At 38.9% G+C, this 27,547-nt stretch overlaps 1 protein-coding gene across 2 annotated transcripts; it reads right to left on the bottom strand.

The window, feature by feature from the left end:
* Positions 1-203: 203 nt before the first annotated feature.
* Positions 204-8,068, bottom strand: LOC139742679 (small ribosomal subunit protein uS7). Of its 2 annotated transcripts, none has more exons than XM_071653218.1 (6): positions 8,050-8,068; positions 6,013-6,159; positions 5,385-5,594; positions 2,907-3,035; positions 1,935-2,033; positions 204-413 (listed from the first exon to the last, which is right to left on the bottom strand). In XM_071653218.1, exons 2-6 carry the CDS (start codon positions 6,145-6,147, stop codon positions 345-347), a joined length of 642 nt encoding a protein of 213 aa, XP_071509319.1. In that variant the 5' UTR covers positions 6,148-6,159; positions 8,050-8,068; the 3' UTR covers positions 204-344. The 2 variants fall into 2 exon arrangements, with proteins under 2 accessions (XP_071509319.1, XP_071509313.1); XM_071653212.1 differs by having other exon boundaries at positions 6,013-6,155; positions 8,050-8,057.
* Between the last annotated feature and the right edge of the window lie 19,479 nt (positions 8,069-27,547).

Raw genomic sequence — 27,547 nt, 5'->3', positions numbered from 1 at the left:
AAGTGTACTGGCAAAAATGACCGATATGTTATTTGAATGGATAAAAGTCAGCCTCTTGTTGTATCAGCACTACAGAGGTAATTTCCAATGTGCAAATGAACACAAATTGACATCATAATACACCATCCAGGCAAGACGGAACTATCAACAGCAGAGTGGAAGCACGTACAAAAATATCAAACAGGACAGAGGAAGCTTTGTTTGCTTTTGTATGTGTGATCTCTTTAATTTACACTACTGTTGACAGAGACAATCTTCAAGATGCACGACGGATGGTCTATCGCCTTGTCTCTGCACTGGGCATGGCCACAAGACACGTGGTGCCATGCAGGCGTGAACCTCCCTTAACGGTTGGACTTCGCGACACGTTCCAGTTCATCCTTCTTCTTGATGGCGTACGAGTTGGATGAGCCCTGAGCAGCGGAAGAGAGAGAAAGAAAGAGAGAAATAGAGATTTATTGGAGACATGAAACTACAGTGTATATCTATGCACTTATCCAAATCTCTTCAGAGATTGAATTTTCTTCAAAAAGTATGCTATGGAGGCATTAGTAAGTCAAGTCTGTGTAAGAACTCAACTTTCGAGCCAGTACTGAATGGAAGTACAATTTTACGAGACCGACTTATTATAATCATCTATTTTTGGGTGTGTGTGTGCGTGTTTTTTTAATACCAGAGTCACCATGTTTTACATTCCTACTCTTGTATTTTTGTATCATGGATACCATGGTGGTAAGTTTAGTTTCTGTATTTTGAAAACGGTGGCGATGATGAAAGTCATTGCATTATGAAGACGGTGGTGGTGATGATAATCATTGCCTAGTGAAAATGGTGATGACGACGATTTAAAAAAAAAAATCTTCATATTTTGTTACCCCCATGGTGGACATGGTGGTGATAGTGATAGCTCGTACAGGGACATTCCAGGCAATTTATATAATTTCACAATATGCAGTACAGAAATTGATGATGCTATGTATAGATTTTTGGGAATTTATTGTGGTCCTTGAGCAGACAAACTATACTCTGAAAAACCCAAAACATATTACACTGAACAAGGATGATGACTTAGGTGGCTCACATATTCCAGGAGTGCAGCAATTCCATTACAATACCACTCGTTTAGTAAATTCACCTGTGTAGAATTTACTCATGCTTTCTTGTTTTGTTCTGCTTCCGTGAGCACCCAATCCTGCATTCTTACGTGAAGCTGCTATGTCATCATCCTTTTTCACTGTGATTTGTTATGAATTTTGAAAACAATCTTACTCGTCATCCCATCACTATAAATTCTGTAACTCTGTACCCAGTATAACCAAATAACAGATACCGTGTTCAAATGCAAAGGTCTGAAAATCATCTGGATGTCTCCTTTAAAGGACAAGTCCACCTTCATATACATGAGGATTGAGTGAACGCAGCAATATTAGTAAACCACATCAGTGAAAGTTTGGGGGAAAATCGGACAATCCGTTCAAAAGTTATGAATTTTTAAAGTATCTGCGCAGTCACGGCTGGATGAGAAGACTACTACAGTGTATGATGTCACACACACGCGTAGAACGATACAAAGAAAATACAAAGAGAATTTTACAAAAATTTTCCTTTTTTAAAAAAGTGCATATTTCCTCAACTTGTCACTGATGTATGTCACGGACAATATTATTCACCCTGCCTTGTGAAAGAGAGAAATCAAGTGTTCTTAAATTATGCGAGAAAAGTGAAAATTTGTTGAATTTTCTTTATATTTTCTTTATGTTGTTGTACACATGTGACATCACAAACTGTAGTAGCCTTATCATCCAGCAGAGACTGAGCAGAAACGGAACGTCCGATTTTCCTCAAACTCTCGATGCTTCCTACTAATATTGCTGCATTCACTCAATCCACATGTCTATGAAGGTGGATTTCTCCTTAAGAATAGAGCATCTCACCTTGGCGGCGTTGATGAGCTCGTCAGCCAGGCACTCTGCGATGGTCTTGATGTTCCTGAAGGCGGCCTCGCGGGCACCAGTGCAGAGCAGCCAGATGGCCTGGAGAGGATTACCACAGAGAGATACGATGCTCATCACCATGACAACAGGATGCAATCATTCCCGATTCTACTATATTTATGTAAGCTAACCATTCATGTGCCCTGGCACTTAGCTATGACTTGTCATTTCTTTATCTATTTTTTTTTTTATTATTTATCATTCAATCTATTCTCCCAACCTTCGCCTAACAGTTTGTTAGCCACCTCATTAGGGTGTAACAATGTGCCCCAGTCCAACCTGGAAGTCATGGTGATACAATAGGGATTAAGAGGATTAAGTAATCTTTACTCATTGACAATTGGTTTCCAGACTTCTGTGCCAATCAGTATCAAAACAAAAAGAGCTCCAGTTGGCGAGTGTGCAAACTGGCGAACAAAGCACAGCAATGCTTGATGTCAATGAGTCATATAGTGGATAGGCCGAAAGCACACCATCTTGGATGTGGAGTACTAGATCGAACAGCAAAGATTGTGGCATTCAAAGTGTGAACGTACATCTACATTCTCAAAATTCTATGATTTCCCACCATTTCCACAAATTTTCCAAAACGTCACTAAACAAGGAACCATGCAATACAATTAAGAATGACTACCATACTGCTACGTCCAGTGTTATCACGGTCAACTGTGAAAACTTCCAGAGTACAGGGGACAAGAATAAGTTGCACTACAGGAGATGAAAACGATGCAATACAAATTATAACACAGAATACAAAGGGTTACCCCTTGCCTAATCCATTCATCAATGCATCCATAACAGAGGTTAAACTAAAAATATGCAATAATTAGGATATTACCATGACATTTCATACAATATCTAACACGGTTGCCACAGTGCAGGTTTACTTGACAGGAAAGACAAGCTTTGTACCTGGTTCACCCTGCGAAGGGGTGACACATCCACAGCCTGTCGGCGGACGGTACCGGCCCTACCGATACGGGTGGAGTCCTCTCGGGGTCCACTGTTGATGATGGCGTTGACCAGGACTTGGAGAGGGTTCTGCGCATTGCAAAGATGAATGAAAAAAATAAATAACTTGTAAAGGCCCGTGACATTGGGTCATTCCTGTCTTTGTCTTTTGACATGCTTTATCTGAGGCTGTTAAGAAAAGAATTCAAAATAACCAAATGGACATGGACCCCAACACCAATCTGTATCTGTGTGTGCATCACACTCACACTAACCATAAAAAAAGTTTGCCTAAAACACAGAAGGTCACTGACACTCATGCTAGGTTTGATGACTACGAGTTACACCCAATTGTACTGTTTGAGTTTTGGTGTCCACTGGCATTTCAAAATTTCATCTTGATTTCTGACATCCTAAATCTGTTCCTATTCAAATGATTGTGAAGTTCTGTGTTATTGTACGCGGCATATCATTGAAGGTCAGTGAAAGAATACTTCTTAATTAAAATTTTCTAGAATGTGATATTGACCCTGCTATCTCACACATTACTCTTTGGTTGGTCACACCACCAAACGTCACTGCAGTACCCCTAGCCATTTTTATGGATAATGCACAAGCTACACAGACAACCCTGTAATACTTGGGGAAACAGACACATACTATTAAGAACTAGAAATGTCGCTATGGCGACTGGTATGCCTCCGCCATAATGCATGATTCTCCTAATAGGTCTATAGTACATGTGGACAATGTGTGATTACATTTTCACAAAATTGGCAAAATATTAAAATGACATGTTTGTCACAAATGTACTGAATGTTTACCTTCCTTGACCTATGTTTAATTGGATGAATAGGAGAGCATGTATTTGGGGATTTAAGAACTTTAACTTGACTTTGACCATTTCATAAGTTTATGCAGGGAGTAATTTTCAAGGTATGGAGAAAAAGCGCAATTTCTGTATTGAACAGTAAATTGTTAAATCATTTTCATCTGGCCTTTGATTTATAAGAGAATCACTGTCAGGCAGAACATACATAAATTCAGCATGTTCTAAGTTTCAAGATAACTTGAGCCACTTCCGAGATATGGAGAAAGAATTAAGTTCAGCACTTTCACTTGATCTTTGACCTTTTGACCTTTGACCTTCTTGGCAAAAAAAAAATCCCAGAGAATCTCTATTGGGTTATACATGCATACATCAAATTTAAAAAAAAAAAAAAGTCCTGCTGGCATTGCATAAATATAAGGAAAATAGTAAAATTTTGAAGTATTGCCCTTGACCTTTGACCCCTGACCTTTGACCCCATGAACCTTCAATTCCCTAGATAACCACTGCCAGTCAGTAGATGCATATATATACTATGTTCCATGAAGATACCTTGAACAATTTCCAAGATACAGAGAAAAAGGTGAAAATTTAAAATTTTACTTGACCTTTTGACCTTTGACCTTTTGACCTCATGACCCCAAACTTTCACCAGAGAATTTTAATTGGGTAGTACATGTATACACTAAGTTTCAAGAAAATATCTTCAGGCATTGCATAGATATGGGGGCAATGGTAAAATTTTAAGCATTTGACCTTGACCTTTTGACCTTTGACCTTGAGCATGTGCACCCAAAAGTTGATAGGCACAACTTCACCCCCTAATACACATACATGCCAAGTTTCATTAGGATACCTCAAAAGGTTTTGGTAGTTACCCTGTCCACAAAATTCATTACGGACGGACGGAAGGACGGACGGACGGACGGACGGACGGACGGACGGACAACCCGAAAACATAATGCCTCCGGCACCACTTCGTGGCGGAGGCATAAAAATGCTAATCAAACAAATCACTCACTATTTCCAGTGGCTATTAAATAACAAATGAATGGTATGAGTTTGATCGGAGTGTATGGTACAGCTATAGCCAAATGTCTGTGGGGGTTGTTGTTTTTTTTCTTTGTATCTCTCATTGGTTAATTGTTCTTTCTTGCGTGAAGTGATTGACAATATCTATATCAAAATATGACCAATTTGAGGTCTTGACATGTTTAAATCTCATGAACAGGTTAGAAGAGCTACTTTTATCATTATATGATTGTCAACTGCAATCACTGCAAGTTACTGAAAAACCTCCTAACAAAAGGGTAAGAGATATATGCCAGGAGCTCCTGCTAAAAAAACCCCCACTGTTATAACAAAATTTCGTGACAATACAATCAAGTAGAAATTGAGGTCCCAAAATTGTCATCAGTAAAGTATATGGTGCAAAATTGACTTTACGTTTAGAAAAAGTTTGATAAAATTAAAGAAAACTGCCAGTCGCAAGGACTTCATGACAGGAGTCACCTGGATGGGCAATAGTTTTAAAAAGCTGCACCCCTGCCCTGGTGGGGTGGGGAGACTGTCTCTTCCCCCTTCCCCTTCCCTCTCCCCTTCCCCCTCACCTCTCCTGTCAGGAGGTGGATGATCTCGAAGGCGTGCTTGATGATCCTCATCGTCAGCAGCTTCTTGCCGTTGTTCCTGCCGTGCATCATCATGGAGTTGGTGATGCGCTCGACGATGGGGCACTGGGCCTTGCGGAAGCGCTTCACCTGGTAGCGGCCGGAGCTGTGGGGGAGGTACTTGGCGTACTTCTCCTTGACAGGGATGTAGTCCTAAGAAAAGAAACAAAAAGTGATTTTGATTTTAGTCACAGCATGAGAGAGTTCAGATGAAGGGTGTTTTTTGGTTCTTTTAATTTGCAGTCCCAAGTTTCGGTGAAACATTTTCTCAAGTTACAAATAATTCTATTTGGAAATGGAAGACTACAGGATAAGGTACATTTGTGGAACTTCTGAAACAGAAACATGTTCCCGTCATAATAATTTAAAGTCAAAGAACCACTTTTTATGAATTTATAATTTCCCTTTTCAATTAATTCAACTCGCTATCTCTGCATTCATGCACTCCTCCATTGATTTATCTGTTGACCTCACAAAGGACTCTCTCTGGCAAAATTAAAGAAAAGGCCATCTGTATGCAGTTTTGCAAAAGTGCTTGCCAGAATAAATGGTGCCAGTGGTCTGTACTCACAGTCAAGCTGATGTCGCTGACTTGGACCTCGTCACAGCTCCATCGGCCAAAGAGCATGACCTCCGGCATCTCGGCAACCGGCGCTGGTGCCGGCACAGTCGCAGCATCAGCCTCTGCTCCCCAATCTTCAGACATTGTGGCGTCTTTCTTGGGGCGAGGGGGAGAAGAGAGATATGACAAGGCATTATCATCTATTAGAAAAAGTAACAAAGATATACTTGTAAGTCTTTCTTTTAATCTTCTCAAGAACATACAAGCATAGAGGACTAACTATTGTCTCAAACCCACAAAGAGTTTGACCGAGTTTTGATATCACACCTTGATACATGTACATGTGCAAGAAAAGACACATACCACTGCTTTGAAGAAAATTCAATGGAAAGACTACCATATCTATGGGTAAACTCGGCCTAACGGGTAAACTCTGCCACTAGCACCCTCATTACAAGTGGCCGAGTTTACTCATAACTGAGGTAAATGAAGTTTTGCTGTGAATGAGACAGCCTATCACAAGATTTGTAGCTGATAAGGGTCTAAGATAGGGTCTACAAATAGATCATGGCCCATTCTGCCAATCACTGCCAATGGATGTGCTGGGTGAATGTGGCAAATCTCCCTCCCAAATTGTATGATAAGACTTTAGCATGAGCTTGATTGCTGTCCATGTTCCATGTCACTATTTGACAAACTTCTTGATCAGCCGAGTAAATTGGTAGAACTCTTTCATCTTTGCGCCATACATAATTCAGAACTAGTGTTTTGGCAATTAAGTGACTTAATCAAAGTAAAGGTGGTACTATTCGATTCAATTCAATTCAATTCAATTTATTTGGCACAAAATAAATCAAAGCTAGTGTTTTGGCAATTAAGTGACTTAATCAAAGTAAAGGTGGTACTATAAGGTGTAAAAGAATTTTGACTTGGGAATTTTGATCAATTAAAGCCCCTCAACCATGAAATAATGTACAAGATGCTTTTAAAGTCATTTTCAAGTGTGTGCATGAAGTAAAAAAAAAGTTTAAATTCTTCAGATAGCAAGAGAGCAGCACCACACAGATTTCTATAGCACTTACAGTACTGTGCCAATATCTGCGTGCAAAAAAGAAAGAAAGAACAAAAAAAAAACAGATACTGGTGAGAAAATAGAGATCTAGGGTTTGACTTTTTGTCATTTATCTTTGCTTGTCAGCAGCCATGAATGTTGTTAGAGGAGTGGCATAAAAAACTATGAAGCTTGTCAGCCGATTTTGGGAGGGAAATGCAATCCAAGTGTCCCCCCCCCCCCCCCTTTTTTTTTTTTTCTCCTTGTCAAGTTGATTAACCCCAGAACCAGAAGTGGAACTAGAAACTGTTAGGGCAGAACTAAGCCATATTATTATTATTTTTTTATTTTTTTTATCTTTTTATTTATTTTTTTTTGTGCACCACCCTCAGCTCAAAAAATGAATGGATGTCCCCATTCCCATAAACTGGGCCCCCTCATTTTAAAAGACGTAACGGCGGGCCCCGACTAACATTAGTACCAAGAAGTAAATTTAATTTTCAGGACGAGTTTGGGTTTTTGCACAAACAGTGGTCATGCTTGTACTATCCTTCGCGACTGCATAAATCAAATGCAAACAAGATCTATTTTCTTCATACCAGCGACGGGCTCAGTGGTACCAAAGACATACATTGTACATCGTAATTTGTATGTCGTGTGTGCATTTGTACGTGTGTGTACCAACCATGTCAACACATTGGCCAAGTTTGGTGTCCAACAACACATGCAGGCCCTATTGTGGTTCTTTACGTGCAATTTAGTGCCGCAGTGGTGTAACACGTTAGATCTACTGCAGCTTCTCGATCACAGCTCGCACACAGGCACTCTCGATCCTTCAAGAATAACCCACGTTATCATGCATAAACATCTCCTTCACATAGCACTCATATAGCGCTACATTCGCATTCATAAATTTCCAATAAAATATAGTTTTTTATGCGAAATAAAACTGTGATTTCATTAAAATAATCTAACGTTGATAACTCATGCCTTACTTCTCGGAACGTGCGAGTGGAAAAGAAAGCGCCATCGTACGGTAGATATCGGGCAATCTCGAGGGGTGGCAAGTTTTCGTAGTACACCAGAATTCGTTTCTGCAAACTATGGCAAGCCACTAGCGTAAAGAAAAAATTATTGCAACATAATGGTACGTTTACAGTTTAATTCAATCTCAATTTCAATCTTTTGCAGAGACTCCAACTCTCCCGCTTTCAACGGGAGATCTCCCGCCGAAAGCCCATTTTTGCGGAATCTCCCGTTCTCCCGCTTGAGATCTACCGGTACTCAGTAATTTCTCCCGTTTGAAATGATTTCTTAATTTCATTGTATGTTGAAAAATAAGCCTTAAATAGCACGAGAGAGCATACCCAGAACCCTTGACCGAAAGATCGGTCTGTGTCTGGTCGTCGGGGAATGTTCCGCGGAGACTGCGTCTGGCTTCACGGATCCCCAGGAGAGCGATAACGTCAAAAATATAAAAGACTCCTCCGGACAGACGGATCTTTCTGTCTACCAGAACCCTGCACCGCAAGGGACTTTGCGCTCGTGATATGCGCAAGTTGGAGTCTCCCGTTTGCTAGAGGTTTCAGGCGGGAGAATCTCCAGATCAGAAGGTGCTTGGGGTTGGAGTCTCTGCTTTTATTCAAAATAACAATCACGAACAATACTGAATTATAATTTGAAGTGATAATTAATTGTAATTCAGGCATGTTAATGACAATAATATAGTAAATGATGGTCATGGACCCTGAGAAGCACAGCATGATTACTCCATCATTGCACGGGTCCATTAACATATATGATAATATTACTAGTATTACAAAACAATTTAGTCGCACTCATGACTCACACGCAGAATACTAAAGAAAAAGACTCGCAACACGAAAATTACGTTTTAATAGATAACGCAATGTAGACACCAGCTCTTTTCATTTATTTCATCTCTTTCTGTTATAAAAAAAAAATCTTATTATTTCTATAAAATGGAATTCCCTCTCATGAGATCCCCACAGGTTTATAGCAAAACTACTAAAAGTTAGACCCCTATTTGCAAGATTTTTTTGAATTTTGATAATGTTATACTATTGACGTTGCATTAATGCTTAAATTGTTACATTTTGTATAATTCCGACACTTCGTAATGAATAAAGAGTATGTGTAATACGTAGAATAAATAGAACAGTATTTTTTGTTTTTGTTTTGCTTCGTTTGTTTGTTTTTTACAAACACTAGATGTATTAAGGAGGTCATTGTATGGAAATCATAATAAACTAGAATATTCAGAGCAGGTTGATTAATTACTGCATGGATTGGTAGAATCTTTGTCATAATGAACAACGATCTATAGGACCTTTATACTTGGACAATTATATTTAGAATATGGGATGGTAAGAATATCCCTAATTTGCACCAATTTAATTGAATTTTGGTGGCCTGAATATGAATTTTCTTATTAATAGTGCAATAAGACAAGGGACAAGTGTGGCAGTATGAATAGAAGCGTTGATAACACATTGTCAGTAATACCATGTCTAATTTTTGAAAGTACCCCAATGCTTCTGATAGTATTATTTTCAGTGACACACTGTTGATGTTGGTTTTCCTACTGAGAGTATCATTTCTATAACGCCAAGAAAATGATAATGACCGAACACGTTGGAGGAATGATTCATTGATACATAGGTCTATAGATATCTTTTGAACCCTCATATTCCTTGGGAGAATGTAGTTTGTTTTGAATTGATTAAGAAGCAACTTAATACTTTGAAACTAAGCTGTTAGTTTTCACTTAACCATGATTATCATCGTTTGTGCATTCTTATGAGAATTTAAGAATATTAGAACTATTTAAATGATGTCATTAACATAATAGATTAAAAACAATAGATCGTGAGAGCTCTTAAAAATCATATATATTGTTCTATCTCAATCAATCTATCAATCAATCAATCAGTCATTCAATCGATCAACCAATCAATCAGTTACAAGTGCATACATTTATCTATTATGTCAATCTGTCTGTACGTATATAAAGTATAATATCCATCCAGACACTTGTTCACATAAAATTTAGATTACTTAAAAGTAAAAAAAAAAAACAAAACTGCAAACAATTGGAATCAATGCTGATTGCTATGGCATTCATACTTCCCTCTCGAATTTTGTGAGTTAATAGTCTTTTTGGTTAAACCCATTATGTACTTGAAATCAAATTTTTGTGGCTATAGCGGCCATCTGCCACCGCCACTGGAAACAATTGCCCTTCCCCGAGAGAGAGAGAAAAAAAACTTTCTTACCTGCCACCTGTCTATAGCAGCCAATTTTATTTCGTCTCCCTTGGGTGGCCGCTATAGATAGATTTGACTGCATTTATTTCGTAATGTAAACACTTCATTGTAAATCCTCTATATATGGTAGAGTCAAAACTGTCCTTTCATTAATAGATTGATCATCTTTTCCGTAATAGATTGCTGATTTTGTTTGGAGGTTTTTTTTTTTCTCAAAAGCCTCTTGATTGCCGAAATTCGTATAAGCGATCCTCACATTAGCAATAGACATTTGAGAAAATTAATGTTCCTGTTTCTCTCTCAGAGTCGGCACTCTTTCGTAGTGCAGTTCCTTACGTGCTGTGTATATATCTACTGTATTTTTATACACTTTCAACTAATTTTGTTTGAAATACAAGAGAGGACACTTATGGTCTCTAACAAAATGAGGTTTGACACTCATTTAAAGTGAAAAGAAATTATGCTTTTGTTTATGATCGTTGTCAATTACATGTAATTGGATATGGTGTTCCAGTGATCTCGTTAGTATGAAGAGATCGGTGTGCTGTACTGTAGTCTGTGTATATAGTTTTTGTTACATTTCAATAATAAAATTGTCCAATAAAGATGCAGTGAAATTCAGAGATACCCATGTCATGATATCACAATATATGAAGAGCTTGCTTCCAAAAGGCGCTAAATCCATCATTTTTCAATGAATTTAGCGCCTTTTGGAAGCAAGCTCTTCATATATTCTGTGGCAAAATTACCCAGAGAGCAACTCGACTCTAAATAATCAGGGTGACATGATGAGTAAAGTGAAACAAAAAATAATGCACAATAACTTGAGAGATTGATCACAACTTCACAAAGAATGAAAAAAGAAAGAAAGAAAGAAAGGAAGAAAGAAAGACAGAAAGAGGAAGTTGGGGAACTTTAAAGTGCTTTCACAAAGCCGCAATGACTTGTCAATATTCATTTGTGCAGATTTGACAAGTCGATCAGGGGCGGATCCAGGAATTCCGTAAAGAGGGGGCGCGTTTACAAAATTAAAGGGGGGGCGCACGCACGGCCTCGCCCCATTTTTTCTTTTTATTTCTTTTGTTTCAACAAAAAGATAAAGGGGGGGGGGGCGTGCGCCGGTTGCGGTCCTCCCTGGATCCGCCACTGTCGATGACGTCATTGCATCAGCTTTTACAATTTTCTTTTGAACGCAAATTCAAACATCTTGATGATGTATAAATTATGTCTTAAAAATTTACGATGTATCCATAGCTGGATGAGCATGCAGTATAGGTCTATACGTTATTGCTTTTTCTCCTTTTTCTTGCTATAGGAAGTGCAAACAAAGAAACAAACAAACGGTAGCAAAAACAACAACAACAACAATAACAAAGGATTCTAGCGAGGAACGTATACTTCATGGTCACTTTTATCTGACTTGCATCCTGATTGAGACTCGCATAATTTTTTTTTCGGGGGGGGGGGGGGGGGGGAGGGTTGAGAACATCAAACTTTGACGCTTCAATTTCAATGATTTATATATTCTAAAAATGTCAATATATCGTGAAATCACAATAAAATAGGTTGTAACGCAATCTATTGAATGATGTTGAAAGTGGAAATGAAATATTTCATAACGACTACTTACGGTATTAGGAATATAATTTTCACTGAAATTAGTCGTTCATATACCATAATTATAATGACCAACCTGTAAAATGTAGGTCTAGAACAAAAGTGACCAAAACATCTATGAAATATCTCAGAGGGAAATTCGTTTTAAAACTTGTAAAATGAAAACCTAATTGCACAAGTGCATAGTTTCAAACGTTGTGTTTCACACAATGCAAGGAAGCAGCGTCACTTAGCTGCAGAACAGTTAGGCCACCTTTACGACTTAACGTGTAAATAAATCATTATAAGTCCTACTATCATTTACGTATTATAAATTGTGTGCATAATAGATAACCTTTTAGCTCTATTCGTAGTAGCTTGAATTCGTAAACATGTTCTATAGCTTTTAATGACACCATTATCTGTATGTTTGTAACATGATTGTACTGTAATCGTATTAACAACATTTCCAACTTGTACTATCATGTTCTATTAGCATTTGTGTGTGTGTGTTTTTTTTATGCTGATTATGCCGAAATATAATATTCATGCGTCTTATGTCATTTTATTTTACATGTATTGCTGTATATGATTATGGTTTTGTCTGTACCCTCCATATCCCGACTGTATACTACTCATTATTACTAATGTGTTGATAATGACATTTAATGCAACAATGATGACACTATTGCAGTCGACGGCCCTCACTAAGCTTACCATAGCGATTTCCTCTAGATTGTGTATGATTAAAAATTGCAGTAAAGTAGTCTCTTATTCCAGCCTTTATTCTGTTGTAGTGTCATGTACCATGTACCACCATGTTTCCAGTGGTTTCCTCGTATGGTAGTTTGTGAGACTGTGCTCGAACGTACATGTATTTTGACGAATGGTACTTGGTGAAGACTATGCACATATCAAAGGCAGATTTCATATCAACACTGCTCTACTGGCACTGCCAACAATGTTCAGTCGAGAGTCCAGGGAAACTCCTAACAATTTGTTGCAACTGTAGATAGGCTATCACTTCACATTGACTTGGCGGATTGACCAGGTAAGACACTCCCTGATCCTAAATCCATCCATACAGAGGTAGGATTAAATCCGACGGTTACGAAAAATCAACTGCAGCACAGCATCAGTGTTATTATCAACAGACACAGTTCTTGATCTGACTGACACGGTTAAACAGCGGCAGCTCGAATCCCCGCGGTAAGTAAAGCCGGGACCGTCGGCGTAATCAATTCCACTGCACTGGATGCCGGCCGGCCGCGGGTGTCCACGCCACGAATTAGCTTTGCCTTTGGGTTTTAGTTGGGCAATATCGTAATTAACTTAGGCAGAAGAGTTTAACTGTTAGATAACTCATGGTCAACAACTTCTTATTATTCCTAAGTTTCCCTCAAAAGCTCTTGCAGTCTTGCTCTTGCAGTCTCGGCCTGCGCCTGGGCATGGGTCCTTGCACGATTTTGGTCACAAAATATCAAAGTTGGATGATGAAGTGAAACTGGTCACTCACAATGAGTGAGAGTTGGCAGCCCTGAAATAGGAAGGAGCATGTAATTTAAAGAAGGATTCAATGTTTATTTGATGAAAATTGGTTTTCAAATGGCTGAGATAGCCAAGAAAGTGATAATGATAAAAGGTGACAGGCCACTCCTTACAGCCATACAGGATTCTTTGTTTCACCTTGTTTTTTGGATATCTCAGCCATTTCAAAACCGATTTTCATCAAATAAACTTTTGATACCCCTTAGAATTGCATGCTCTCTGACATCTCATAGAGTGGTTTCTGAATATCTCACAAAATGTTAAAAGCTAAATCCTCACCTCGACCAGAACTGTACACACCCTTTAAAATATAAATTTATTACTTGACCAGACATTTGGTCTACAATGTAGATAGGGCAGATCTTATCGACATTGCTAGATTTCATTAATTATTAGTAGGGCGTACGTCTAGGCTAATGTGCTTTTGTATGCATGAAGATATCTCAAATTCCAGAAACTCAACCTTATTGCACCAAAATCACTTGTAAGATATTGGATGGGAGCAAGTGCGGGTAATTTTATGCTGGAGTGAGTTTCGGCCACCTTGGCAAACTTTTGGCTTGGATTGTATCTTTGCTCACACCTCAAGGCTCAGGATCTGAATTAGCAAATTTATTCATATATCACATCCATGGCTACAGCTACATGTACATATCAGCTGTCGCTCTAGCTGCAGAGACTTGGTGTTGAGACGTTTTCTGAATTTCCTATTTTTACTTTTCTGAGAATTTGGATATTGAGTCCGATACTCGTAGGTCGAAGTTTGCGCTTGTAAATGCATGCACACGAATAAGATGACATGTGACTACCTAGACTGTCCTCATTGTCATATTCCCTAGGATTAAGGTAAAGAACTGTCTTGTAAACTGGAGCTGTGGGATACAAAATAGTTAATATTCACTTCCTCACTATCTTTGTGTACGTATTACTATTCATTACTAGTATTAGGTCTGTTGTGCGGCGCGCTGCAACCAAAACGCTGCTGTGATGGTTCGTATAAAGTACTCGGTCGCGACGCCTCGCACAACATGGTGATTAAATAAATGTTTAATTCACTTCTAGAAAGTGAGGTAAGGGAACTTACTTGCTTGGTAATCCTGCGTTACAGCGCAGGATCACCGGAGAGACAGGTAGGCGCGGATGCCAGGTCGTTCTAGTCCCTGGCTGGCATACGCTGGTATACGCTGTGTCGCTGGTCGCTGTGTCGCTAGTATACGCTGTGTCGCTAGGTCGCTGGTTCCTTGGTTCGCTGTTTCTGGTTCCTTTTCTTGTTCCTTGTCTCTCTCGTCTTCAGACCTTGGTCTCCCTTATATAGGGAGGCACAGGTTGAAGTAGCCCGCGCCGACAGCCGCCCTCAACGGGGGACAGGCCGCCCGCGCGGGGCCCGTGCGGGGGCCGGCACGCTCCGCACGCCCCAGGTGTGTGTGTGGGCGCGCGCACGCGGCGTGCGTGCCACGCACCGGCCCACCGGTCATCGGCGCCCTGATCATCGCCCTGCATATAGCACAATTGCCGGTTTTAAGCCAGGCACACTGCGCTGCACGGTCGAACATAATATAAACATACTCTGTATATCCTTATGTTGCCTCATGCAACAGGTCTAATAACCATAAATTGCTACCGCCAGAGATTTGAAATCATTTGCTATCTTTGTGGCAGAGATTTGAAATTTCACCCCACCACTAGAGGGTGAGAGAGGAGCAAATCATATCAATAATGAAAATAATGATAATAAAATAGACCTATGAAAAATGGTCTATCAAGACAAACAAAATGGTTATTGGTCGTTAATAAGGAATAGATCTAGAAAAGTTCATTGGTTATAAATGATTGTCATTGTATGAGAAATGTTAGAAGAAAAGGAAGAAACAATTGATGCGACCTTTACTGTATTAACCCGTTGAGGATGAGTCCCGAGTATACTCGGGCAAGCGTCTATGGGAAATACGTGTTGCAGCAAAATCAAACCGTCCTCAATGGGTTAAAATGTGTCAGAAAAAAAGAGAAGGAGAGGTCAAGAAAAAACAGCATAAAATTTAAGAAAAGATTTGCAGAAAAAAAATCAAAATTTTGGAATGAATTAGGAAGAGAGGAATATTGTAATCAATTAATATAACAACCGTGTTCAATGACCATATTACAGTCACAACTTGAGGCAGTTTATCGTACACTAAACAGTAGTGGCTGAAAAGTCCCTCTAAGGAAACTCGTTGCATTCATTCCTGTTGCCATGGCAATATCTTACCATGGTATCTGTTTGATATGTTAAGGGATTATATACTGTCATTATTTGCATGTTAATCACTTTGTTTCTGTTATTATTTTTAAACCAAAATTGAGAAAAATGCTAAAGTGGGAGTTTCCGTCTGTTGTGTTGTTGTTGTTGTTGTTGTATCTTGTCATTCCTAAGAAGAAACATTCTTTTTTATATCTTTCTTTGAAAGTAAACTCTTACAATCCCTGCATGATGACGCGATGCTGTACGTAGTAGTATTACAGGTGTAGTTTATCAACCAAGTAGTGATCGTGAAAAAACTGAGCCTCTAGAATTATTTTAGCAGTGAAAAACTATAATAGCACAAAAGTTATAACTTTATTCTTTGTACAACAGACACAGAGATTCTGGATATAATAACAATTTCCCAAAGTGGGAACTTGTATGATTGTGAGGATTGCCCAAAATTTCCTTGTTGTTGTTGTTGTTGTTGTTGTATCTTGTCATTCCTAAGAAGAAACATTTTTTTATATCTTTCTTTGAAAGTAAACTCTTACAGTATATCCCTGCATGATGACGCGATGCTGTACATAGTAGTATTACAGGTGTAGTTTATCAACCAAGTAGTGATCGTGAAAAAACTGAGCCTCTAGAATTATTTTAGCAGTGAAAAACTATAATAGCACAAAAGTTATAACTTTATTCTTTGTACAATGTACAACAGACACAGAGATTCTGGATATAATAACAATTTCCCAAAGTGGGAACTTGTATGATTGTGAGGATTGCCCAAAATTTCCTTTGTTTTTAAAATGAAAAGTAATTTACATTACCTCAGCTTGTTGCCAACATACACTGTATTTAAAGGGCAATATCAATCCAATGCCTTTTGCAGGTATTTGTCAAGTGCTCTTTCATTGATATGCTCGAGGAATGAAATTAAATGTAAATTCTCCTACATGTTGTAAGCTCTGCTTTCCTTGTGTCATTCATGCCAATGCTGTGACATCACAAATGGTAGCCTTCTTTAACTAGTATTGATTGCACATGGGTTTTGCCAAAACTTTAAATAGAGTATGTATGATCCATAATTTTTAAACCTGATTGTCCATTGGGGAAGTTTCCTCTAGTTTCACAGATTCTCTACAGTATGTGTTCTGGATGTTTCTGCAGTCACCAAAGCTGTATAAGTTCCTCATAATACTTCACATTGTAATCAAACTCAGCCTTGTTGACCCAAAATATTCAGGCATGATGGAAATTAGCCTGAGCAACTTTAAAGGTACTGTTTACCATTGAGAATAAGGATTTAAAAAATGTTTGAGTTATCACATTTGGTCGATTGTATCACAAAACATCTTCCCATAAACATTTTCCAATAAAGCCATTAATATTTAAGGAGATATCACTATATTTCTCACTAAACTATAAAGCTGTATACTGTTTAGTCTCGAGAGACAATTTTATTGTAGCTATTGTTCACATTATTGTATAACATTGATTATACTGATTAACCTTTTTACACTGGTTGTTTCTATCCCTAACTCACATTTTAGAACTATTTTGAAGCACTAAAGCTGGGTTTTTGTTTCAGCTGCAAATGGTAAATAATGCCTTTAAATAGGCTTTATAGTGCAAGGTCATGTTTGTTCACCGGTCAAATTTTTAAGGGTTTGGCTCACAATAAAAAAAGAAGCTGGCATTCATATTTGAAATTGTTAGTGTCTAAAAATCCTTGAAGTAAACTCAGTTCACAGTTCCAATCTATGATGAGATAATGACAGATAAAACCCATAATATTAGACCTTTAGAATGATACATTGCAGGTTGTTGAAGATCTTTAGAATGGTATGCTGTAGCTGGTGTTAAAAAGTTTGAACATTTTGATATCATTGTTAGAGAGCATTTTTAGAATGGGAAGTATGCTCATGGAATTCATTCAAGAGCTGAAAGGACGTACCATGCAGAGGTACTGTACTTGGCTGCTTTGTCACTACAATGTACATGAAATATGGGTCTCAAAACTACAGTAGGACAGTCTTCGAAACCATCATGAAGAAAATACAACAATGTTCTGAGAAAACAGGCCAGGCCAGGGATCACTGTTTAAAAGACTATTCTTGTTTGTATGGATGGTAGCAATTGAAATAGATCACCATCTAAGGTGCTAAATTTGATTTACAAAGTGTACTTTTAGTTTTGATTCTTTGTCCATTATTAGTTAGAGCTACTGTTCATTCCAAAGCCTTAGATGGAGACTCATGTACAATGTACTTCCTGTTGTGGAACTTATGTCATAGTTTCGTCTTTACCTCATTGCAGGGTATTAAAAAACCTTTAATTGAGGAAATTCAGTTTGTGTTTAAATGTGTTACGATATACTGTATACGCTATAATTTTCGCGTACATAGATTTTCGCGAATTGCCGCTGTCACACATTTTCGCGAGTGGTTAAATTCGCGATTGGGGGACCAGAGAAAATATGAAGTAGCGAAGAAAGTGTGAATTTTTGAACTTACTAGCAAATGAGAATGATACTAGTTATACACTGCATGAAAAAAACTTACCAAACTCTGCGAACTAGTAAGTTAGAATTCAACATTTTTGAAGTGGTTAAGTCCATTGCGCTAGATTTCTGAAGAGTGGTCCCCTTGCGATAATGGATTGGCTCTCTACAGTATTCGTAAGTAGTGTAGACGTGGACGTGCTATTTGTATGTAAACAAGCTTAGCCAGTATGGTCTGTTCGGTAAGCCATGACATGGTATACTAGTACTGAAATGTTCGTATCATCAAGGCAAGGGATTCATTTTGGAAGGTAATATTTTCGCGTGTTGTTAATTTCGCAAATAGCTCCCGACTCGCGAAATTTGCGAAAATAAAACCCCCGCGAAATATATAGCGTATACAGTATACACAGAGGAAGAGTTTATAATGGTGTGCACATGCAGTACTGCCACTAGCACACTGTATTCTTTGCTTGCATTACACATGGACATTTATGGTGTTCCCTACTTGTAATCTTTTCGCTTTCTCAGATGATATTGAGTGTAATTTTATTTCAATTGATGATATGATTTGCAACGAGTTGTTGTCCCTGCCGAACGAGTTCGAGCAGGGGACTATGAAACGGGCTCCGTACGTGTGTGTGTCTGTGTGTCCGTGTGTCCGTGTGTCTCTGTCCGTCCGTGCGTCCGTGTGTGATCAAAATGTTCAATTTGCTACTCCTTCGCCATTTCTAACCCGATTTTGATTCTGTTTGCTTTATATGATAGCACTACATGGGAGCTTTGAAACTTCTACACAGAATTTCAGTTGTGACCTTTGACCTTGACCTTTGACCTATATTGTACATTTTGCTTCAAAATGCTACTCCTTCGCCATTTCTCACCCGATTTCGATTCCGTTTGCTTTATGTGATGGCACTAGGTGAGGGCTTCAAAACTTCTACACAGAATTTTGACCTTTGACTTCTTTGACCTTTGACCTTGATTTTTGACCTATATTGTACATTGGCTACAAAATGCTACTCCTTCGCCATTTCTAACCCGATTTCGATTCCGTTTGCTTTATGTGATGGCACTAGGTGAGGGCTTCAAAACTTCTACACAGAATTATGACCTTTGACTTCTTTGACCTTTGACCTTGATTTTTATGCCTCCGCCACGAAGTGGTGCCGGAGGCATTATGTTTTCGGGTTGTCCGTCCGTCCGTCCGTCCGTCCGTCCGTCCTTCCGTCCGTCCGTAATGAATTTTGTGGACAGGGTAACTATCAAAACCTTTTGAGGTATCCTAATGAAACTTGGCATGTATGTGTATCAGGGGGTGAAGTTGTGCCTATCAACTTTTGGGTGCACATGCTCAAGGTCAAAGGTCAAAAGGTCAAGGTCAAATGCTTAAAATTTCACTATTTCCCCCGTATCTATGCAATACCTGAAGATATTTTCTTGAAACTAAGTGTAGACATGTATTACCAAGTAAGATTCTCTGGTGAAAGTTTGGGGTCATGAGGTCAAAGGTCAAAGGTCAAAAGGTTAAGTAAAATGTTAAAATTTCACTTTTTTCTCTGTATCTTGGAAATTGTTCAAGGTATCTATGGAACAAAGTATATATGCATGTACTGACTGGCAGTGGTTATCTAGGGAATTTGGGGTTCATGTGGTCAAAGGTCAGGGGTCAAAGGTCAAGGGCAATACTTCAAAATTTTACCATTTTCCTTGTATTTATGCAATGCCAGCAGGATTATTTTTTTAAAACTTGATGTATGCATGTATAACCCACTAGAGATTGTCTGGGATTTTTTTTTTTTGCCAAGAAGGTCAAAGGTCAAAAGGTCAAAGATTAAGTGAAAGTGCTGAACTTACTTCTTTCTCCATATCTCTGAAGTGGCTCAAGTTATCTTTAAACTTAGTTCATATTTATGTATGTTCTGCCTGACATTGATTCTCTTATAAATCAAAGGCCAGATGAAAATGATTACAATTTACTGTTCAATACAGAAATTGCACTTTTTCTCCATACCTTGACAATTACTCAAGTGCGTAAACTTATGAAAGGGTCAAAGTCGAAGTTAAAGTTCTTAAATCCCCAAATACATGCTCTCCTATTCATCCAATTAAACATAGGTCAAGGAAGGTGAACATTTGATACATTTGTGACAAACATGTCATTTTAATATTTTGCCAATTTTGTGAAAATGTAATCACACATTGTCACACAATGTACTATAGACCTATTAGGAGAATCATGCATTATGGCGGAGGCATACCAGTCGCCATAGCGACATTTCTAGTTTACCTATATTGTACATTTTGCTACAAAATGCTACTCCTTCGCCATTTGTAACCCGATTTCAATTCCGTTTGCTTTAAGTGATGGCACTAGGTGAGGGCTTCAAAACTTCTACACAGAATTTTGACCTTTGACTTCTTTGACCTCTGACCTTGATTTTTGACCTGTTTTGTACATTTTGCTACCAAATGCTACTCCTTCGCCATTTCTAACCCGATTTCGATTCCGTTTGCTTTATGTGAGGGCACTAGGTGAGGGTTTCAAAACTTGTACACAGAATTTTGACCTTTGACTTCTTTGACCTTTGACCTTGATTTTTGACCTATATTGTACATTGCCTACAAAATACCTATATTGTACATTTTGCTACAAAATGCTACTTCCGGCGGGGACATATATTACGCACCGCGTAATTTCTACTTTTCCTTGTTTTTATTGCAACAAATTGACATATTGCCCTTCGTCCTCGTGTAAATAACATCAGTGTTTTCGATGGGATTTGAACCGATGACCCTGTGATTGCTAGACAGGCGTCCTATCCACTAGACCACTGAGCTTTTGCCCAATAGGTAGTGATACAACCGTGTAGTTCTCATCCCTTTCAGCAGCAGATAAAATGCATCCTAGCTCAAATTAATTATCCTTCTGTTGAGTTGCTATTTTGGAATCAGAACCAGCACTGAATGTTAGGCAGAGTGGATTTCACGCCCGTCTAGCATGCAATCAGGAGGTTGTGGATTCAACCCCCAACTGAGTGTCACCCGCCCATGATATTACTCACAAACATTGAATAAACTGATGTGGTCATTTACAAATTGTATGTCGACGAAGGGCAATTTGTTTTACTAAACATCGGAGCAGAAAATTGTTGATTGCCATATTCTTGTACAAACGTACATGAATACTGGAAGGGAAAAGAAGATCCCGAGCAATCATTGGCAGTTTGCTGGGTCACATGAAAGTCAACATTACTACTACAGTATACAATGTACACCAGATCATATCAAGGAGCTTCAGTGTGTTTGAAGCTCCTTGATCATATTGGTATCGTGTGTATTGTACAGTGTAGTTACCTGTACAGCAAGGGTGTGTGATCATCACACAGGTAGCATGGCATTATTTATGTGCTTCTGGCTGTGCGAGGTGACATGATATATCCCAGGCCAAAGAGAGGCCCACTTATTACAGGTGATAGACAAAAACATCAATCACCAAGTCGTTCTGTTCTCCTCCACTGGCTCTGGCTCTGTTTTTACCTATTTGTGCATGAGGTGCTGCTCCGTGCCTCAATGGAGAATCTTTTTCTGTAAGGACTGGAATTGTTTTGCCCTCTTCTTGCGTGCTGTTTTCTTACGCTTTGAAAAAGAAAAAAGGAAAAATAATTATTGCCAGCATGCTGTGTGATGAAAAAGATTGAGCATGCCTGGGGCTGGTTCTCTATTCAGTGAAAATAGATAGGCGTCGGAGGGAGTGTGTTTTTCTTTGCCAGATTGGATTGAATGGGGGGACGGTGCCCTCTCCTTTGGTTGACAGCCAGCCATAACTGGAGGCCTGAGGGATGATGGAAGTGCACCTTTCCCCTCCCAGAAACCACCAGTCTAAACATGCGGTGGATGCAGCATATAAACAAGCTTTCCAGTGGTAATGAAGCATGCAAGTATTATAAAAGGAGGTATACCTCGGTATCAAAAGTGTCGCGATCATCTGAGAGTTGGAAACAGTTGGAATGGAATCGAGAAAAGGGCAAAACGGCATTCTGCACAACTTGTGTTAAACCAAGGAGGTGTATTATACATGTACCTCCGTATGTTTATACTGACATTATATTACTTTGGAGCAACCTGTGCTCGTGATCTGTATTGTGTGCATGACTAGTTACCACACAACATGGCCATGACAAGTTTGTAGTGCGGCGGCGAGGCTGCAAAAATTGTCATGCGCCATAGAAACTGATTTGTCGCAATCAGTAAAACCTGCTCAGCATTGATTTTTTGTTGTACAGTTTAGATGAAAGAAAAACAAATCCTTGTGTAGGTTTCTCACCTGTAAAAATATGCATGCAATGTCATATTGATTGATGTACAGTCTAAATTGTTGTACCAAAGTGAGTTTTTGCAACTACACTACAGTACAATGAACAGAACATGTATTTGCAACTAAAAAGATGCCATCTACTTGTATAGCCCTTATACTGTGTTAATGATAATCGACTGATATGAAAAACCCATGTCATTTTCATAGCAAGATTTTTTTTTCTTTGAAAGGTCAAAGAGGCACACTTCATTCTCATCCTATCTTTGAGGCACAAACTATGTGCTTGATTGCGCATAGAAGCACAAATTTGTGTTGTTAAAATATTGAGTATAATCTCTATGTGCTCAGATAATTGGTAGAAATTATGCATATTGAAGATTGTTTTGTAGTTATAAATGTCTATTTGAGTAGTATTTGTAGTGATGTTCTGAACTCCATTACTGATAGACAACAGTTCTTTGATTTGTACATTGCCAACTGTGTAAGATGGTATTGCCTTTTATAAATAAGCCAGTACAAGTTAGTACTAATCATTCATAATGTGATCAACACAGCCTGCATTTATCAACTCTCTTCTAGTGTAGAATGAAGGCCAGCATTGAGGGAGATCACGTTTGAGCCAGAAACATACAATGTATTTCCGTATCTGAGAGTTAAATGCAATGTTGTTTTGAAACTCATTTATAGCTGGGACCTGCCCACGCCAACCACTGCCAACTACACATCTCCCGTCCTGTGGTCAAACTGTGCAATGGAGCTGTGCAGTGGCAAGGCCTTGTTGAATGAAGTAGCTCAAGAAATAGAACTAAAAGGCATATTTTGCTTATATGCGCTTTGATAGTGGTTATTGAAATTCATTCCAAACATGTTGATAAATGCAACCACAGTAAAGTGTATTTTCAATCATTGAACCTGCTCTTATATTAAGCACTGTATGATTCAGATGATATGTGTGGTGAGACTACTGTCTGTGATATTTGATATCTTGCTATAAGCTGAGCATCGCTTTTAGAAGAACCTGATACTGCATATTACAATTATTGGAGGCTTTGCCTGTAGGAAAGAATCAATTATGCTTGGATGGATGGTGGGGGGGGGGGGGGGGGGGAAGCTATTTACTTGAAGCCCTTTCAGATTGGCAGAAAAATTTGTTTGCAAGTATATGTTTTAGAAACATGTTTCACGCCACTTTATAATACATAGTTGTAGGACATACAATGTATTGTTGCAAGTCTGCATGTACATTATGTACACTTGAATCATGTCTTTCCCAAATCCATTTCTTTCTTGAAATTGCATTAAACTGGTATCTTTATACTGGGTGAAAATTAATCAAAAATTAAAGGACAAGTTCACCTTCATATACATAAGGATTGAGAATATGCAGCAATATTAGTAGAACACATCAGTGAAAATTTGGGGAAAATCGGACAATCCATTCAAAAGTTACGAATATTTTAAGTATCTGTGCAGTCACTGCTGGAAGAGAAGACTACTACAGTGTATGATGTCACATGAGTACAACTATAAGGAAAATAAAAAGAGAATTTACCAAAACTTTACTTTTTGAATAAAGTGCACAGTTCTTCGACTTGCTACTGACATATGTTAAGGGTAATATTATTCCCCCTGCCTCCTGAAAGAGAGAAGTCAAGTGTTCTTTTGTTATGCGAGAAAAATGGAAATATGTTGAATTTTCTTTATTCTTTCTTTGTATCGTTGTACTCATGTGACATCACAAGCTGTAGTAGTCTTTTCATCCAGCCGTGACTGAGCAGAAACTTCAAAAATTCATAACTTTTTAATGGATTGTCCGATTTTGCTCAAACTCTCACTGATGTGTTCTACTAATATTGCTGCATTCACTCAACCCACATGTCTATGAAGGTTAACTTGTCCTTTAAAGTAAGAAAGAGTTGAGGTGCAGTTTTTATAGAAAGGGGAGAAAAGAGGACTTCAGGATTAGGGTCACTCAGCCATGTTGTGCCAAAGCATCTATTCAATGAAAATATTTTCTCAGTGACAGCAGCGCCTGTCAGAAAAAAAAAGAAAACATAGTCCAGAAAAACTGCTTATTTTGTCAGTTATGATTTTGCTTTAAGCCACCAAATTTTGACAGTAGGTTGATAGAAGATTACTCTCCCAGGTAAGACTTGAAGCTTGAAAAATTTGAGTTGTTCAGCCCAAACAACATTTTGGTATGAATTTCCAGAGGATCCTAATCTGCGACACTTTTTGTGGGTTTTGAGCTGAGTGGTCACATAATAGTAGTATTGCTGTGTATGGAACCATTGCAAGGGGTAGTATTCCTGAGGGCAGGACATGATGCAGATTATTGATGGATATCCCCATCTTGCCTTTCCTGTTCTTTTGCATTGTCATGACGTAGCGCTGTGACTCTCGTTCGCTGACTACTTGTAGTCACCTGGGGTGAAGGGAAAAGGGTCGGTATCAATCACGATGCTTTCATCCTAGTCAGTGTGTGAAATAGCAAACCACTCCACTCGTGGTTTCATGTGGCTCTTCTTCATGCGCTGTGCAGTGGGGTCTTTTGCACATCATATCTACATGTACAGGGATCTAAAATTAACCCTGACATTTTTCTCTGATGGCCTTTTGGGGTCACTAAAATCTTTGAATTAGAAATCTTGGTTGCCCCAACACAGAAATGTATAGTTCGAAAATAAAAGGAAACATGAGAATCCATTTTGAATCTTAGTTGCCTGATTGGGCCAACAAAAGATAACCAACCTTCTTTAAGTTTGGTGTCCTGCCATCAATTTTTAGTGGCCCCAGGCCACCGGCCCACTGATGATGTTGAGCCCTGCATGTACAGCTGTATGTTACATGAGTTATATTTATCATGTGGACACGTTTTAATTGTAACTCGCTCTCACTAGGGACCTCTGTGTCATGTTCTATCCGAGGGAGAGAGGGGTGGTCTCGCCTGGAGTGGGGGTGGCACGATAGCGTGCAACAATTTGTCGGCTGCTGGTGCTCCCCGAGTCTCAAACGAGGGACCGCTGCATGGCAGACACCCGTGCCACTGACTTTGTATACCAGCTTTAGACTCACCTAAATCTTTGTGAACAGTTGTCAGGTTTCTCTTCCCTTTATCCTTTTTCTCTCTTTGTAGAGGCTGCAGCAGGATTGTGTAGTGAAGCATTACACAGGCAAGCTTTATAGGAGACCATATCTACAATGCATCTTTTTGATAGTCACCATTTCATTTCATACTGTAAAATTTCAAAATTTGGGTCGTGATCAGGATTGCAAAATAAAATAACTCATTAATTTGAATGCAGTGAGAGTTTGTAGACTGGAGTATTCCTCCCAAAATGTCCTTCAAATTTCTGCATAGTATTCCTCCCTAAATATTCTTGACAGTTGGGGTGATATTTTTTACTCTTCAATTGGTAGAATAGGAAAAATAGTACTTGCAACTCCTCTGAAGTATTACTCCCTCCACCCAAAAGCCATCCCATATGCAACTTCTGAAGTAATCATGAAGTACATTTTGGCTTTAGATATTTGCTCTTTATGCCAAAGAGACAAAAACGGGCAATGAAACATGTCCCACCATGGGTTGGATATGTACAAGAGCGATTCAGCGTACCTCGCTTTGACAATTGCCATTTCGCTCTAACAAGGGGTATCACGGTAAACATGCGTTTTCAGTATGCGGTTCACGAAATGTTGAAGAGATAACCTTGTAAAAGTGCTATATTGTCATGTACTTGAAGTGTTACAAGATGCAGCCAGGCATGTTTTAATGTGCATTAATTCAATTGAATGGCTGGTTGTTTTTTTTCTTCATTCCAATTTCAACTCCGTGCAGTCAAGTCCCGTCAGCTGTGGAAATAACAAGGAATTTCAAAGTGAGTGGATGTGTATTGAACGCACGGGATAACCAGCTGCAAGGCACCTTGTGTTGTGTTTATGACTAGTAAACGATACAACGGTGTGTATGCATGAGCAGTGCAAAGTGCAATTAGTCTGGCAGAAAGGGCAATCTTTGGACCCAGATGCTAGGGATGTTTTTGGAATGCCACAGGGAAGGTGCTTATGCCAAGGATATTCCAAGGAGTCAGCATTTGCATGGCATATGGTACATGTCAGTTGCGTGGATTACATTTCAAATTGTGAACCCCACGACCTTCGCCGATAAGTGCAAGTCAGGACACTGGCTTGGAATGTTAAAGATTATGATAATGAATTGAGTATTGCGCTTTGATGAGAGCAGTCCATTGCCGATGAGACAAACTCCTGAAGTGACATAAAAACATAACAAAGTGAAGTTTTATTATTTATTTTGACCACACATAATGATCTGATGTAGGTGACTTGTATTAAGTTTAGTCTTGGTTAAGATGGGGCTTGAAGTCTTTAACTTTTCTGTGAGATAATTAGAAACTACGTATGAAATATGAAAGAGTGTACAATTCTAAGAGGAATTCAAAGTTTATTTTATAAAAATCGGTTTTGAAATGGCTGAGATATAAGTAAAGCAAAGAGGTCCTAATAATAGGTGGGTCCCGCCTTTTATTAGGAAGTCTCTTTGCTTTCTGATACATCTGTCGTGAGTTGATTGGGATCCAATTGAGGCCCTGCCGCTGCGCAGCTCCCCCTGCGCAGTTTGACCCAAGGAGCAGAGAAGTGTAGTTGGTAGTGGTTGGCGTGGGCTTAAGTGCAAGCTGTATTTCAAAACAACTTGGCAAGATTATCAACTCTACAGAAGTGCATTTCTGGCTCAAACGCGTTTGCAATCACACTTTTTTTCATTTTTAGCCCCATAATTAAAACAGCTTTGCATGTATCAACTGCCCAAAACTCTGAAAATTGCGCGGAAACCTTAATTCCGCCCCAGAAGTGAGTTGATAATGCACCCTGAGGTGGAAGCGCCTTGGATTGCTGTACTGTTCTGTGGTAGTGGGTTAAATTTGAAAAAAAAAAATCATTACATTGGGGGGGGGGGGGGGGGATGCAGGGGTAGGGAAGGAAGGGGGGACGGCAGTAAGAGGAA

Source organism: Diadema antillarum, unplaced genomic scaffold (assembly GCF_040938485.1).
Source record: "Diadema antillarum isolate AM-2024a unplaced genomic scaffold, OU_Dant_1.0 scf00000033, whole genome shotgun sequence".
Lineage (NCBI taxonomy): Eukaryota > Metazoa > Echinodermata > Echinoidea > Diadematoida > Diadematidae > Diadema > Diadema antillarum.
This window is presented reverse-complemented; position numbering and strand designations above follow the sequence as displayed.

Bases quoted from the DNA above. Each gene is read 5' to 3' on its own strand.
- LOC139742679 (XM_071653218.1), bottom strand. From the start codon at position 6,147: ATGTCTGAAGATTGGGGAGCAGAGGCTGATGCTGCGACTGTGCCGGCA. The intron at 5,595-6,012 runs GTGAGTACAGAC...TTCTTTTCTTAG, and splicing joins TCAGCGACATCAGCTTGACT to GACTACATCCCTGTCAAGGA. The intron at 3,036-5,384 runs GTGAGGGGGAAG...TGCAATGCGCAG, and splicing joins TCCACCTCCTGACAGGAGAG to AACCCTCTCCAAGTCCTGGT.